The sequence below is a fragment of the Cygnus olor genome, chromosome 2, assembly GCF_009769625.2.
Source record: "Cygnus olor isolate bCygOlo1 chromosome 2, bCygOlo1.pri.v2, whole genome shotgun sequence".
In the NCBI taxonomy this organism is placed as follows: Eukaryota; Metazoa; Chordata; class Aves; order Anseriformes; family Anatidae; genus Cygnus; species Cygnus olor.
In genome coordinates, this window is record NC_049170.1 from 158,739,932 (window position 1) to 158,754,916 (window position 14,985).

A 14,985-nucleotide genomic window follows, 5' to 3' on the forward strand; every position below is an offset into this window, starting at 1 on the left:
TGATACAAAAGAAACGACTGCTGCACGGACTGACCGTATCTCGAAGGCTTACATGCTGCAAGGAACCCGATTTCTCCTCTTCAAGAAAAACAAGGACTAATGGCCTTGACAGCCACGTCTCCTTCAGGGGACTGGGAAAACAAGAGCGAAGACTCCCTTATCATTCCCAAATCTGGGTAAAATCAGCTCCTTGATCTTAATGGATTTTTAACGAGGTCCATTCACAGTCATTAGTAGAGATGTGCATTTTTTGTTGTGTTCTCCACCTCTCTTCTTCTCCCTTTTCCCTCAAAATTACCTGTTTGAGTAAAAACACTTGGAAAATGTATCTTCCAGGTGGAGAACTGAAAGGCAGAGAGGTCTCCTCTCTCCTCTCCAAACTGCTGGCAAAGAGGGTAAAAAAACATGCTGGTGCAGGATAAAATCAGCACAATAAAACTGACAGTGCCATTTGTGGTATTAGTTTAAAAAAATGTTCTGAAATAAAAATCTCTTAAAATACACTCCTGAAAGCATCCCCTGTTTGTAGCTGTTTTAGGTAGGTCTGTAAGCTGATGAATAGCAGACACATTTTGAGGATTCTTTTAAAATGTGAAAATTACTTCAAATTATCACGTTGAGCTGGGTTATTTGTACAGAGCTGTCATCCAGAATCCGTTTGTAGGCAGAATACCAAAGGTTTCTATGTCAAACACAAACATGGAACGAGAAGGCAGTCCCTGTCTCCACGAACCCACAGCCTGACTTTTATTCCCAGCGTCTGACAACGCCTGGCTGTGCCAGTGGATGGATCGAGAGCAATCCGATAAAATCGTGATAAAAGACGTGCACAAGAGCTCTGTGCTGAAAGATGCTGGTGGATGAAAAAAGAGAAAGGTTCAATGACCGTAAACCCCAAGTCCGTGTTTTCTGATATAACTCATAGCAGAGAAATTCTTCACTTCCCCGTCTGCCCTCAATGCCTTAAGCCATTTTTTTTCCATCCAGAGTCACTTTTATTAAATTCTGTTTGCTCTCCCTTCTCCTTGGGAGTTTATTTCCATCGGTTTCACGTTCATTGATGGGTTCCCATTCTCCAATGGTGAAAACGAAGCACGGCTCTGGCAGAGTTAACGGAGCGGCACCGATTTGGCTTTGCTGCGTTAAAAAAACAAAGACGAGCTTGTCAGCTTTCCAGCCCATCTCCCCGGCACTACAGGGTTGTTCTCCGTAATGCATTCGCTGGTGCTTTCCCCGGTTTAATTTTAAATGGCCTGAGCTCCCTGCATTTCCTCTGAGAGATTTCCGTGCCGAGTGGTAGAGCACACGGTTATGAAATTTCTTTTAATGTCATTTCATTGCAATTTTTCTTTGCTTTTTGTTTTTCCTCTCTGCTAGTAGTTACGTGCCCCTGGACAGCTCAGCACCTCGTATGCTTAGGATCCTTCCCAGCCCATAGCAGCCAGGGTTTCACCCAGCTCAACATATTTGCTCTGCAAAGAGCCACCCTTCCTGGCAGGGACCCCTCGGATTTGCCTTCCTCTGAGCTCGTTACTGCCAAGCACCGCCGACACGGTGCTGTGCAAACCTTAATAACTGCTCTGTCCTCTCTGAAAGCACTGGGGGTTTGCTCACTGGGAAATGAATGTGTCTTGCTGCAGGCAAACAGCACCACTATGGGCTGAGACTTCAGTAAAATAGGGCACGGAGCTGGGACAGGGGAGGGTCGGGGTGGGGGTTAGGGAAAGGTTCTGCAGCCAGAGGTGGTCGGGCACTGGGACAGGCTCCCCAGGGACGTTGGCGCAGCACCGAGCCTGATGGGGTTCAAGAAATGTCTGGACAATGCTCTCAGACACACGGTGTGATTTTTGGGTGGTCCTGTGTGGAGCCAGGGGTTGGACTCAATGATTCTCATGGGTCCCTTCCAACTCGGCATATTCTGTGATCCTATAAAATAATTAACCACAGGCTTGGAGCTCGTGCTTAAGAGCAACCGGTTTCTGAGCAGTGCTCTGATTTGAGGCAAACGCTTAAGCCCCGAGCTAGGTCAAAGCTAGAGGGGGAGGCTCCGTCCTCCCGAAATGTCCTTTCCTTTGCTGATCCCTGTGACCTTTCCTTCCAGAGCCTGGTTTGGAAGCAGCCCCCCTCTGCCTGCCGCTCTCCTCTCTCCTCTCACGTGTCCTCCTTTCCTCCTCTCTCCAGGTGATATGCACGCTGGTGGCGGCTTTCTTGCACTTCTTCTTCCTCTCCTCTTTCTGCTGGGTGCTGACCGAGGCCTGGCAGTCCTACATGGCCGTGACGGGCCGATTACGGAACCGCATCATCCGCAAGCGCTTCTTGTGCCTCGGATGGGGTGAGGATCGTGGGTCTCACAGGGGAGAGAAAAAAAAAATAATAATTTTCCCATCCTGGGATGCAGAGCAGAGAGTGTGTAAAGCCCACAAGAAGGACCGATGCTCTGCAGAAGGCTCGGCACAAGGGGCTTGACACCTCTGGGGGTGTCGAGAAGGGCTGGGATGGTTAAAAATGAGCAAAGCTGAGATGGTGAAAAATGAGTCCAACCTGCTGCCCCATCCGGCCCAGGGTGACAAAAGAGAGATGGGCTGGGAGGGGGCTGTGTATCCGAAGGGTGTACAGGGGGAATTTCTCCTGCCTTTGGGTCTCTTTTGCTTTCTCTCTCTTATTTCTCTCTCTCTGCCTCCTTCCGTGTGCAACCCGGGGAGAAGCGAGCTCTGAAATCCCGTCTCCATGGCAGCAGGGCCTTGCATAGACAAATAAACTCTGAGACCGGTGCAGATGCTTGTAACTAATTTTCCTCCCTCTGCCTCTTCCGTATGTTTAATTTATTAGCCTTAAACGATGCATTCTGTAGGAGAAAACAAACGCAAGCCCATAACCTGGGCTTTCAAAGCGATGACAAGCTTGTGTTGGAAAGCGGTGACTGAACAAAAAGTTGCTCAAAAGCAAGCAGGAAAAAAAAAAAAAAAAAAAGAGAGAGAGAGAGAAAGCACTGAGCTCCTGAGCTGTATTAGGGGCTCATTTGACTGCTGGAGTCAAGCATTTCACCCCAGGCAAGATATTAGCGATGCTTACCAAGGGCCCTGATGTGATTTATTCTGGTACATCAGGAGCCATCCTCCTTGCAGCACCTGCATCCCTTGAAGTTTTCACCCCTGGCTTTTGCTTAGGAGACCAAATGAATTGTGGGACTGAAAAAGAGGGCTTGTGTGGAACCCAAACCCATCAGCACACACGTGAAAAGCACGGGCTGCGGGTGCTTTCGGGGTTGGTGCATGTGTTCAAGCACAAGCTGTTTGACTCAAGGAGCATCAGGCACATCAGATGCAAGAGAGTGATAGTTTCTTTAGGTAATAAAAGGGATTTTTTTCATATCTGATTTATATACACTGGGACAGATGGGAGTGTTAGTCAAGGGAATTTTGGGCGAGCGACATCCACAATTGTAATCTGTGCAGATTTTTTTTAAAAATAGCCTACATGTGTAGAAGCATAATTTGCAGTGTTAGTTAAATGTAGTTATTTCTGGGCTAGGAAGCAGTGGCTGATAAATGATGCATAATAACATTTGGAATAGGTTAGGACATGAAGTGAAGAACACTCTTGCCTGTTAAGGCAGCAAGGGAATTCCAGATATTTAGCATCCTGCTTGGCTTCAGCTGGGATTAATGGCGCCTCTAAGAGGGAAGAGGCTGAAAATATGTTTTAAAGAGCATAATCTGAAATAATTAGCACAATTCATGAGCTGATTCTCCCCCTTTCGCCCCTTCGCTTATTAACATTTTTTCTAAGCCCTCGTTCTAGATCTCTGCCAAGTTCTCAGCTGCTGGCAGCTGTAGCTCATTGAAGCCGCCGTGGTTTTCATCAGCACTGAGATTTATTCCCAGTTTTTCTCTTCTTCTCTTGGGGAAGCAACTTCGCCTTTCCAGCAAAGAGCTTTTACCAATTAGAACAATTTTAAGTTATTTAGATGGGCAAATTGTTCCCTAGAAACAATTCCATCAGAACATCTAGTCCCGGTAAAGAAGGAATAATTTGGTTAGTCCTCTTAGGATCGTGTCGGGGCTTCAAATGGATTTTTAATGTAGCCCTGGCTGAGGCTCCGAGTGGGTCTGCAGTTGTTCGTAACAGTTGTGGCTCTTGGTAGTCATTGTTATAAAACGACCTTTTTTTTTAATGGGACATGGTGATCGCATGACACAGTTCTCCTGCTGGCCTGGCGGAATGAAACTCTTCAAATCGGGTTTCTCGGGGAGTTAGGATGATAACACTCGCTTTTTGACTGTGTAGCACGAGTGGCTGCCTACAGGGACAGACCAGTGAGAAGCAGATTTCTTTCAGATAGCCAAGAATCGATTAGAAGATGTTTTGATAATGCTTGGATTTATTTCTTTTTAATCTAATCATATGCAGCTGTGGTTAGACATTCACTTTACCTCTCTCCCAAGGCAGAGGAGTTCAGCAGCCCTCATTGCTACGCTCGTTGGCTCAGCTGCCTTGGTGTGGCTACCTCCTCCAGCAAACACAGCTTGTGCAACTTCATTTTCAGCACAAGCTGGGGCTCCTTCCTACCCAGTCCCTGAAAGCTGACGAGTTCACAGCCCAAATGTGCCTTTCTGCATAATTGTCACGTCCCGGAGAAGCACTTTGCGAAGAACATGCTGCTATTTTTGGCAGAGTCTCGGCCAATTTTCCTCTTTCCAGCGGGGCCTCTCACATCGATGATCGACTCCCCAAAAAAGCCCTTTCCCTGATGCCTTCATGGGGTGCTTGCCATGGGGTGCCATGCCGACGGCATTGTACCGAGCACCGTGCAGATGATACGGCTGGGATACCCGGTCTGTAGGTGTGAAGGAAGCTTGGCGAGAGGGGCAAGAGTTGATTAAGAAGAAAACCCAAAAAAGAGACATACCTTAACCCACTGGACATCCCTCAACCCCTACCCATCGGTTCAGGTTGCTCAAACGTGAGCTGTGCTTGGGAATTTCATATGGGAAGAGAAACACTTCTCTTTGAAGACTCTCAAATGCTTCATGTTCCAGCCAGCTTGGCCCTACACCACCCAGCTGGCTGCTGACCCTCTCGGTTAATCATCCGTGCGATGGTTTTACTGCCGAGTGAGCACCCTGCCAGCAGGATTAGTGTTTGGGTGCTGTCTCTGGACAGCCCTCCAAACCGCAGTTGCCTGCCGTGACCTCTACAGCGCAGGAATTAGGGTCTCGTCAAGAAGCACTAATCCCAGCTGGCTACTGATCCTGCTAATTCCTCATGGGATTTGCCCATCTTTAGCATTGAGACAGCTTAATGTGGCATGGCGTGAGGAGGAGGGCTATAAAAAGCCCCACAGAGGCCTCGGTGGCTGAGGAACCAGATGTTACCAGCCGATATCCAGGCATTTTATAGGGAAAGGGAAGAGCTGGGCTGGGGATAGTGAACCAGAAAAGTACCCAATCTCCTCTGTAGATTCTTGAGCAGTTTATCAAGAAGGAATAGGATGGATCAGAAGGCTATTAGCAGGATATAACATCTTTTGCTAGCTCAGAACTGCCTGGGCATTCAAACACACAACCATGTCAGAGCTTTTAATTACATTTCTAGGAGTTTCAGGCCAGCATTTCCCAATAAGCGGCAGGTTTACTTTATTTTCCTCCCTCACACTCATTTTATTGGAGATTCTAGCGTTAAGGTCTTACATGTAGCTTCACCCTGTGCTGACACTATTATTAGCTCCCAAAACCCTAAATTATGGATTGTGCACCACGAGCTTCACGTGGCCTCCCAGCCATGGACTACCATGCCAATCCTCTGCAACAAAGTGTGTCTTCTCGAGGCTGGTTGGTTTCTCTTAGCTTATTCCCCTTTTGGATGTGAAAGGAGAGCAGGTCTCAGGCAAGAAAGTAAGTACCCAGGTTTGCAGAACGACCCGATGTTTGGGTGCTCTTTTCCATCGTGCTTCAAGGGACCATTATAGATCGTGCCCTAGAACACAGGGGACCCATTTGGGGTAGGGGGAATGCAGTTTCCTGCTCTGTCTCATTTGGGGTGAGATTTGAACCTAGGTTGTTCATATATTCAGAGCAAACATAGCTCCTAATCTCTGCCTTGCCAGCTCTTTTGGGTTGTGTGGTGCCTGGATATCCCACCTGCAGGAAACAGCCTGGCATATCCTTGGCCAGCTATTCCGTGTCCCTAAAAATAAAAGGAATTGATGCTATGCATCTGAAAGTGCTATCATTTCCCACACAACTGCTGAGACCACAGCGGGACGCGAGCTGATTGCAGCTGATGGCACTCACTTCATTAGCAGAGGTAACAAGGGCTCGTGCTTTTGGCTCTGAAGGTCCTGAATTCAGCCTCTGCCAAGGGGCCAGGCTGGGACAGATGGTGCTAGAATAACACTGGGAGGAATGGGGTGTATTGTATGCCTGAGTTGGAGCAGACCTGCACATGTGCTGCAATGACCAATTTTCTCGTGTTTTCTTTTCCTTAGGGCTCCCAGCCTTGGTGGTTGCCATTTCCGTGGGGTTTACGAAAGCCAAGGGGTACGGCACCGCGAACTAGTGAGTACCGGGGCTTTTCTTCCTTTTCCTTCCCGTCTAACCCTCTGTCCTTGTCAAAATGCAGTCACTGACCTGCAGGAGCAAAGGTAGGAGCTAAATTAACGTGTGCTGCCCGTGGCAGAGGGAAGCAGGAGTGATGGGAGTGGAAGGAGCATCCTCAAGCCCTCGGCTCATCGGGATGCTGCGCGCTTCCCTCCTCCCCATCCAGATGCCCAGGGGAAACCTTAGGAGAGCCAAGTCCCCAGAGAGAGGACTTGTTTTGTGAACAGGAGCAGCCCTCCTAGTTTGGTTTGTCTGAATGAGAGGGACATTGTCACCAGGGGGATAAGAGTGCCACGGTCTGTAACGTGGATTTTGTCTGCATTTGCTTCTGAAGCATCCCTACGGGAATACCACCAGGGCTAGGTACTGAGCGACGATCGTGTGCTCCTTTAAAAACGATTTCACAGGGAATGGGGGGATTAATTCGTCCATATATTACATCATTTTCATCTAAGTACCTTTAGGTAAACACTATATTTTATTTTATTTTTATTTTTTAGAGCAAAATGTGGAATATTTGAAGTTTGAGATGTCTAAAAATGAAATAACAGCTTTTGTGTTCATCTATGTAATGGACTGCTTGATTGGACTCAGGTTTTCCAAATAGCTCAGCTTAGATTTAGGCATCAAAATGTGGATAAATTTTTCCAACCAAGTTTTTGAAAGCAATTGGAATTTGTTTGCTGAATCCCACACTGGAAGCAGCTCGATATTTACCTTTATGAAAACCAAGTTTGTTTGTTTTTTTTACCTTTTTTTTATTTACCTTTATGAAACTTCTTTTTTTATTGTAGTGGAGGAAGGAAGTCAGGATAGAAATTATAGAATAAAGCTGTGGAGAGGGAAAAAAAAACATTAGGGCAAGGCTGGAATCACTCAGAGCTGAGCATTAGTGCAACCTTTAAAAAATTGGTATTTTTTCACCGTGTTGTGAAAAAAATAGCTTAGAAATTTTACGGATAGTGACAGTCAAAGGATATTTTACCTAGCAATAGACCAGGCCCTTCCCTATCCCATCCCATCATTGTCCAGAGCCTCTCTGGCCAGTTCTTTGCATCCCACGTGAACAACCCCTAAGAAATGCAGGAGATGCCAGCAGCAGCTGAGGGGTTGGTATGCTCACGGAGAGCACGCTACGTGCAATCCCTGCTCTTTCTGAATCTCCACCGAATTCTGCACACCCCCAGCAAACGGTGCAGGGTTTGCATTTTGGGTGGGATTTGCATTGGGGGATTTAGGGTCAGATTGTCCTGTTACAGAGTGGTAATGGGTGGAAGCTCTAAATATTTCTGCTTCCTTCCCTGTTTACAAACTGGTGTGAATTGGTGCAAAAAGCTTTGTGGATCCTTCCCTGTGAATGCTTACGGGCCACCACAGAGTTCTGTAGTGACCACTGACCCCACAAAAAAGCCTTGGGAGGAAGGAGGGAATGTGCAGATGATCTTTTCCTGCCTCCCTGCCCTGGACCACATGTGTCAGCACCTCTCTGCCCCAGGGCAAAGCTCTCCCAGCCTGCAGCACAAGGACATCAAGGCACAACAAAGCCTGCTGGACACCCTCTTTGCTCTCAGATTGGCACGCTGGCGAGGCAGCGTGCTGATTTTCCATCATTCCCAGGGTGCCCTTAACCAGAGCAGCTCTCCTCCTCTTGTTGCTAATCCCCTGGCTCCTTCCAGCCCTTAAACTTCCATCGCTCCTCGCGTGCAGGGGCTGGAGGCTGCCTGCCTGGCAGGTCGGCTGGCTGCCCACGACACCATTTCTTAGCTCTGCTGTCAGGGTGCCTGTCACCGAAATAGCAGGGGGCCTTTGCACCCTGGCAGGTCCAATCCAGTCCTTTTATTCCCTTCCACGCTGGAGCCCAGTGGGTGGTGAAGCCGGTGAGTCCCAGCAAAGTCATCCAGGCACGTTCATGGAGAGCACATCTTGGTGCTGGGGCTCTTAATTAGGTTGTGCTGGTTGTGGTTGTGGGTTTTTTTGTTGTGATTTGTGGTTGGGTTTGTTGTTGTTGTTGGGTTTTGTTTTTTTTTCTGGCTTGGAAGGATCATGCTCAGACTCAAAAGCATCAAAGAACTGAAAGCTGAGCTCTCCCACTGCCCAATATTGGTGGTGTACATACAGTCACACCTTCTTTTGCCCTGCAGGCACCTGCTCATCGCGTGCACACCTTCTTCCAGCCCACACTCAAACCAATCCAGGGAGGCTCTTTCCGTGCACACCCAAGTGCTCAGGCTCCCCTGTTGCCTCTCCCCAGCCAGTTTGTCCGTCCCTTTCCTCTGCAAACCCCTGTGGTTCATCAGACGTGTCTGCAGCAGGGGGTTGTTGGCTTCACGAGGTGCTTAGTGAATTCGGACACATGCTCCCAGCTCTAATCCACTAGGAAAATCTTCCTGGGACGTACTGTGTCACTAACGCCACGGTTTGCAGAGCACGAGCACGGGAAATAGCCTCTGCTCAGACATTTGTAGCGCTGCCACCTTCTTGTGATTCCTGCCGTTGGCTTTATCAAGAGCCAAAGGTAAATTGAGCAAACTTAGGCACATGCACTTGAGCCCAGCACTGCCCCGAGCAGCGTGTGTGGCCCTGCAGGCACTGGTTGAGCAGTCCCTGCTCAACTTAGTGGGTGCATTTTAGACCACGAAGCAAAAATCAGTGTGGACCAAGATAGACAGGGTGTCCCTACACCCCAGCGCAGTCACACTTGTCCCTGTTTTCCTGTTCAGGAGGCATAAAAGCTCTATCGATGTGCAGGGAGGCCCTTGGTTGTAGCTCTTCTCTAGAACAAATATTGTTTTTCAATAATAATTGGTCAATATTATATACCAGGAATTTCAGAGCCGACCTCCAAACCTTGAGGCTGTTCAGACAGAGGAACTAGACATAACACTGTTTAATGCTGAAGGTATATAAGCAGAATATAGAACTGGATCTCAGCTCGTCCCAGGGTTATTTTGGTTTGTGACCACGGCAGGAGTGTGTGTGGTGGTTGCAAAGCTTGGAGCTGGAGGTCAGAGGAACTTTTATCTTTGTCTCTAGCTGGAATAGGGCATGCACAGGGCGTTTCAGATGGGCAGAGGCAGGCTTTCAAGGCATGAAGTTCCCACCTTGCAGAAGGAAACACGAGGTGTTTCCACAATATGTCCCTCCCTGTGATGGAGGGGACGAGAGCTGACATGACAGACCACGAGGGACTTCACAGTGCCCTTCAAAACTTCTTCCAACCCTGCAGCTTCTGGATCCTAACAGTAGTAGCAGTGCAATGGTGCACAGCTGCAGCAGCCTGGAGGTCTGTCCCTCTGAGACTTGGTGGTGGTCGGAGGCTTGATCACGTCTCCGAGCCATAAATCAGAGAGCTCAGAGACTGCTTGGAGCATGGGAAGGCTGGAGATATAAGGATTACCCTTTAGCTGGCTGGACTGGGACACCAAGTTGGAAGAAGAGACAGAGTTTCAAATCAAAAACCCAATAGGTACTGCAGGGTTTTGACTGTGTCCCTGATGGTTTCAGAGCAGCAATTCTCCAGCGGGCATTCAACCAGAAGCCCTGATTGCTCAGGACACTTCTGGAGTGCTTTGAACCCTATATCTACAGTGAGGACAGGAAGACACGAGGGGATTTTTCTTTTTTCTCATCTGGATATGATTTTCAGTTGTTTGGAGAGCAGCTAAGGGAAGAGTGTAGGCTGTTCTTCCAGTCTCAATAAAGTCTCAAACCATTAGGCTGAATGTCTGAGTAGAATCATGGACTCATGGAAGGGTTTGGGGTGGAAGGGACCTTACAGCCCATCCAGCTCCAACCCCTGTCGTGGGCAGGGACACCTCCCACCAGCCCAGCCTGTCCCAAAGCTCCATCCAGCCTGGCCTTGAGCACTTCCAGAGACTGGCTCTGGACCTCTAAAGCTCAACAAACTGCCTCCTGGTTTCCAGGATTCCTTATGTGTCGTTGCATCAGGGCTTCAGTCACCCCCAAGTTTTTGTACGGATTTGTACATGCTTGTGGGACAGCCCTGAACCCCAGCTGTAGGCTGAAGTTATAAAGTTATAAATCGGTGTTGGCTGCTGCATCACGGGTCTTTAATTTTGTGCATGACCATGGCGAGACCCATCGCCAGCAGAGCTGTGGGGTGCAGTCCAGAAGGTCCTGCTGGAAGTCAGCTCTTCGCAGGACCAAGACAAAAGCCCTCCAACCTCACATCTTTGCCACAGAAGCATCTCAGCTGGATCAGATGTGTGGTGAAGAGGTCTCGGATGCAAGAGCTGCCGTCAGTTTGGGAAGCCCTGCTTGGAAATGGTGGCTGAGCACTGCTAAACCGCTCCCTCCCTCCCTTCCAGTGGCAATGTTATTTGAAAGATCTCTGGGGAGATCCCTTGGCAAGTGCTGGGAAGCCTCGTAATGCCATGCAAACATTTCTGTGCCTTGCAGGGACGAGGCTAAAGGCATCTCCCCAGGACTCACGTGTTGCTGGAGTTTGCTGTCGGTTCTCCTTCTCCAGAACCGCTTCTCCCTCTCCTGCTGTCAGCCACCACCTCTGACGGCTTTGGAAGGAAACGCTGTGGTTACGAGCTGTGACAGGGAGGCCAGGCAGTCAGAAAGGATGAGGCTGGTGCTCGGTGATGTGTGAACTTGCCTTCAGAAAGCCCGCGGAGAGCCCTCCCTGCACCGTGTCCTCATCACTAAATGGAGTACAGGGCTACCAGCTCCCTTCTTGGGGTGAGCTGCATCTTCCCTTTGTGGCTAGAAGAGACCCAAGGGAAAAAAAAAAAAAAAAAAAAAGAGAGAAAAAAAGTCTTCAAGACTTCTGAGCATCAGAGCAGAAGGGCTGGGCAAGGACAGGGGTTTAGGAGCCCCCTCGGTTCTCCCCCTTGCATTCGTGAAGACTTCTTCCAGCTCTTGCAGCCCTCCAAAGCTTCGCTCCTATTCCCTCCCTCCCCGCCTGGTTATTTGTTTTATTATCCCGGTTATTTGCTTTATTATCACAGCTGCTCAGACGGTTTCTGAAGGAGCAACTGGCTATCAGGAAGAAATCAGAATTGATTAAATTACCATCTTACGGCTTTAATTTAGAAATAAACAAGATTCAGGCCTTGGAGATACACAGAATGTCCTGCTTCCAATTTTCAGTTTGAATTATTTTTTTCCCCAAATGTTCTGTATTTTAAGGTGAAAAATTAAGTTTTTTGCAAGTCAGAGTTGATACAAAATCATCGGAGGTCGATCACCAAAACTGAAATGTTTCCAGGAAGGCTTTGTTTCCTGGGAGGGTCTGGAAGGCAGCGTTTCTCCTGATGCAGAATGAAGCGAGATCACTGGGAGTGCCGGCACGTATGTGAATTACTGCAGGGTTAGCTGGGTTAAGAGCTTGGAGAAAGTCCTTGCTCCATTGTGGTTGCCTGCTCTTACCCGTTGGTAAATACACGGTAGTTTTGCTGTTGAAACAGGATTACTTCACTGCACATTTTCTCCAGGGCCCTGCGATGTCAGAGCATGGGGCTGCTGCGAGTGTAAATTCACGTCTTCTCTTGCCCCAAAGTGCCTGCTTTGTGTGTCCACGCTCGGAAATGCTGGATTCCCCGTGAAATGGGGATTTCATCCCCAGTGCTGATGTGACTCTCAGAGTTACAGAGGTGGGAAGGGACCACAGGGTCCCACAGGGCCACCTGCGGCAGGGTGCCCAGGCCCACGTCCTGGTGGCTTTTGAAGGAGGAGACGCCACAACCTCTCTGGGCAGCCTGCGTGGCCACCCCCACAGTGAAAGTATTCTTCCTTAAAAAAAAAAAAGCTTTTCCTTTTCCTTCCTGTCTTTATGTTCGAACCTGAAAGTCTCGGTGTGGATGTAGAGGGCAGGAGGAGCCCCATGGGGACACTTGGGGCCTATTCCTGCTGCCTGCCTGGGCCCTGGGATTTGTCTCCCCGGTGAAGTCTCCATCCGGGCTGGGTGCTCTGGTTACTGGGGTGGGGAAGATGTGGTGAAGGCAGTCAGTGGAGTTCAGGCTGTGATTTGGCTGAATGTAACTGTGAAGTGTAAAAGAAAAAAAAGCATGTAAAACATCTTAGACTCTGTAGATTAGATCTCCAGTGATTAAAAATGTCCTCAAGGCCTACTGGCACCATGACAAGCACAGACATGGTATACACCACGACTTAGTCAGAAGATTCACTTTGGGTTGTGCAGGCACCAACCCTTCAATTTAAGAGCCTAAATCACCCACAAGGACACTGGAGAAAGGAGAAATCCTTCTCAGCTGAGGGAGAAGCAACCAGATGATTTCTAGGGAGGGGGCACCACAATGCCTCATGCTCAGCTAATTCCTCAGGAGCATCCACATCCATCCCACTTTCTTCCTGCATTGCAAAATTTCCCCATGGCAGCAAGCCCAAAGGGAGGCTCCAGGAGCAGAAACGTGCTGCTCTCCTGGACCTAAGACCTGAGGGGCATACTGGTTAGCAAATAATGAGGGACAATTTCCACTGTTTGTACTCTTTTTGTCTAAGTGAGCACGACAAGAGCATCATCTTGCTCGCAAACCGCAGGACCTGGTCTGAAGCAGAGCATGGCAGGCGTTTTACATGCACTCCTCTGTCAGCAATCAAACCTGGCTCTGCAGGCAGACCCCCAGGCAGCTGGGCTTTAGGGCATGTTCATGAGGAAAGGAAAGCACAACTTGCTTGTAAAGTCTGAGGCTTTTTTACCATGGATTATCAACTCCACAGGCAGAGAGAAGCAGCAAAACATGTGCCTCTTTGTTGGTGATGCTGGCCACTGGGTAACTTTCTTTTCCTTCTTCCTTTTCCAGCTGCTGGCTGTCATTAGAAGGAGGTCTTCTCTACGCCTTCGTGGGACCGGCAGCTGCTGTCGTTTTGGTATTTGAGCTTGGCTGAAAGCATTTTTCTCCCCCCCCCCTTTTTTTTTTTTTTATCTTACAGGGCTTCCCTCATTCTTCCAACCCAAGAGTGTCCCTCTCTACTTCTACCTGTGTTTTAAATAGCTTTCCCCTTCAGGAGGAAAGCACAAAGTGTTAGAAGCCAGTGATTTGGGATGGGGTTAAGTCTGAAATTTAGCGTGCCTCAGCTATCAGCCCTCTGCCTCTGGCCCCTCTGTAGTTCCCTAGGCATCTGGTTAATGCTTTGCCTTTTTATTGCCCTATCTGGATGGAAGTACAGCCTGGTGGTGGAAAACTGTGACATTAACTCCTTCCAAAACTGCTCTTACTGGTTGCTCTGAGACCAAGCTGGGCCTCCACAGCCAGCGTTTATTCTTCATTTGTCCCAGATGGGCAGCACACGTGAGCTGCTTTCCTGTTTGCAGGTGAAATGGAGGTCTTCGAAACAATGCTGAGGGTGTCAAACACCGCGTTTGCCTCTTGTTCGAAGAGATGGCGTGGTTAAAGTGGACGTTCCCAAACTCTGTCCCACCAGCTCCTGCCAGGTGGAGTCTGTTCTGTCCCCAAAAGCCTGTCTTGGCCAGTTGTTACCCGAGCTGAAGGTGTCACTCCGGATAACATGCCTTTCATCAAGCTCCCTTTGCTGTTGAAGCCTCACTGCTCATGAGAAGTCTTGATGTCAGGGTTCAAAGGCTTTGAGAACTGCTTGTCCTCTAAAAAAGTCCTTCTTGCAGCAATCACAGACATGGTTAACGCCACGTTTGAGCCCAGTCTACGTGGAAGTCTGCATTTGAGGAGCCGTATGTCCTCTAAAGCTCAAGTGTACCAGAGAGTCCCCTAGGAATGGGACTGTTGACACTCGCAATTTTCCTTTCAGCTCAGGCTTTTGTTTCATGCAGTGCCAGGGGGGATAGCTGCTCTGCAGCAGCAGCAGGCTTACAGGAGAGTAACTACACAAAAGCTCTTGTTGCATCTATTCTCACTGCTGTCACTGCATGTCAGGTCACGTTGGTGCTGTTGTTTCATCACTATGTCAAAGAAACAAGCCATCCGTTGCCCCTCCTCTATAATAAAGCAAAGCATGTATAGGTTAGGGTCTTTCTTTAGCATAGGGCTACCACGTGTGTTTGAGCCTTTGGATAGCATCAACAAAATGTGGGGATACGCAGATGTTGAGGCCAGGCAGTCCTTAGATCTCTGTAGGCATGTGATGGCTGGATTTCTCTCCCTGACATTGCAGATGGGGTCAGAGTCTTTATAGCTGGAATAACTGACAGCAGCATTAAGTGGCTGAGTGTTTCAGACGAACTAGCTCTGCCCCACGACATAATAGCAGATAGCTCTGCCTCAGTAGCTTGAATGCTCAACAGACAGCGGTGATCAGGAGGGAGTGAAGTGTTGTGGTGCCCAGAGAAAAGGGAGTCAGCCTCCTGCCTGTTTTGCTTTTGTTGTGCCAACAACAAGGGAAGTAATCCTTCAGCTTTCCGCAGCCTGCTTCCGTTCGGCGG

The 14,985-nt window shown here is 48.7% G+C and overlaps 1 protein-coding gene across 10 annotated transcripts in view; it reads left to right on the forward strand.

Moving 5' to 3' along the window:
• The window catches only part of ADGRB1 (adhesion G protein-coupled receptor B1), a 260,482-nt gene that overhangs the window by 203,170 nt on the left and 42,327 nt on the right, over nt 1–14,985 (forward strand). For all 10 annotated transcript variants that reach the window (XM_040547414.1, XM_040547418.1, XM_040547419.1 and 7 more), the window contains 3 exons: nt 2,182–2,332; nt 6,488–6,557; nt 13,391–13,457. In XM_040547414.1, the coding sequence (XP_040403348.1) occupies nt 2,182–2,332; nt 6,488–6,557; nt 13,391–13,457 (288 nt within the window). The remainder of the gene's footprint in view (nt 1–2,181; nt 2,333–6,487; nt 6,558–13,390; nt 13,458–14,985) is intronic.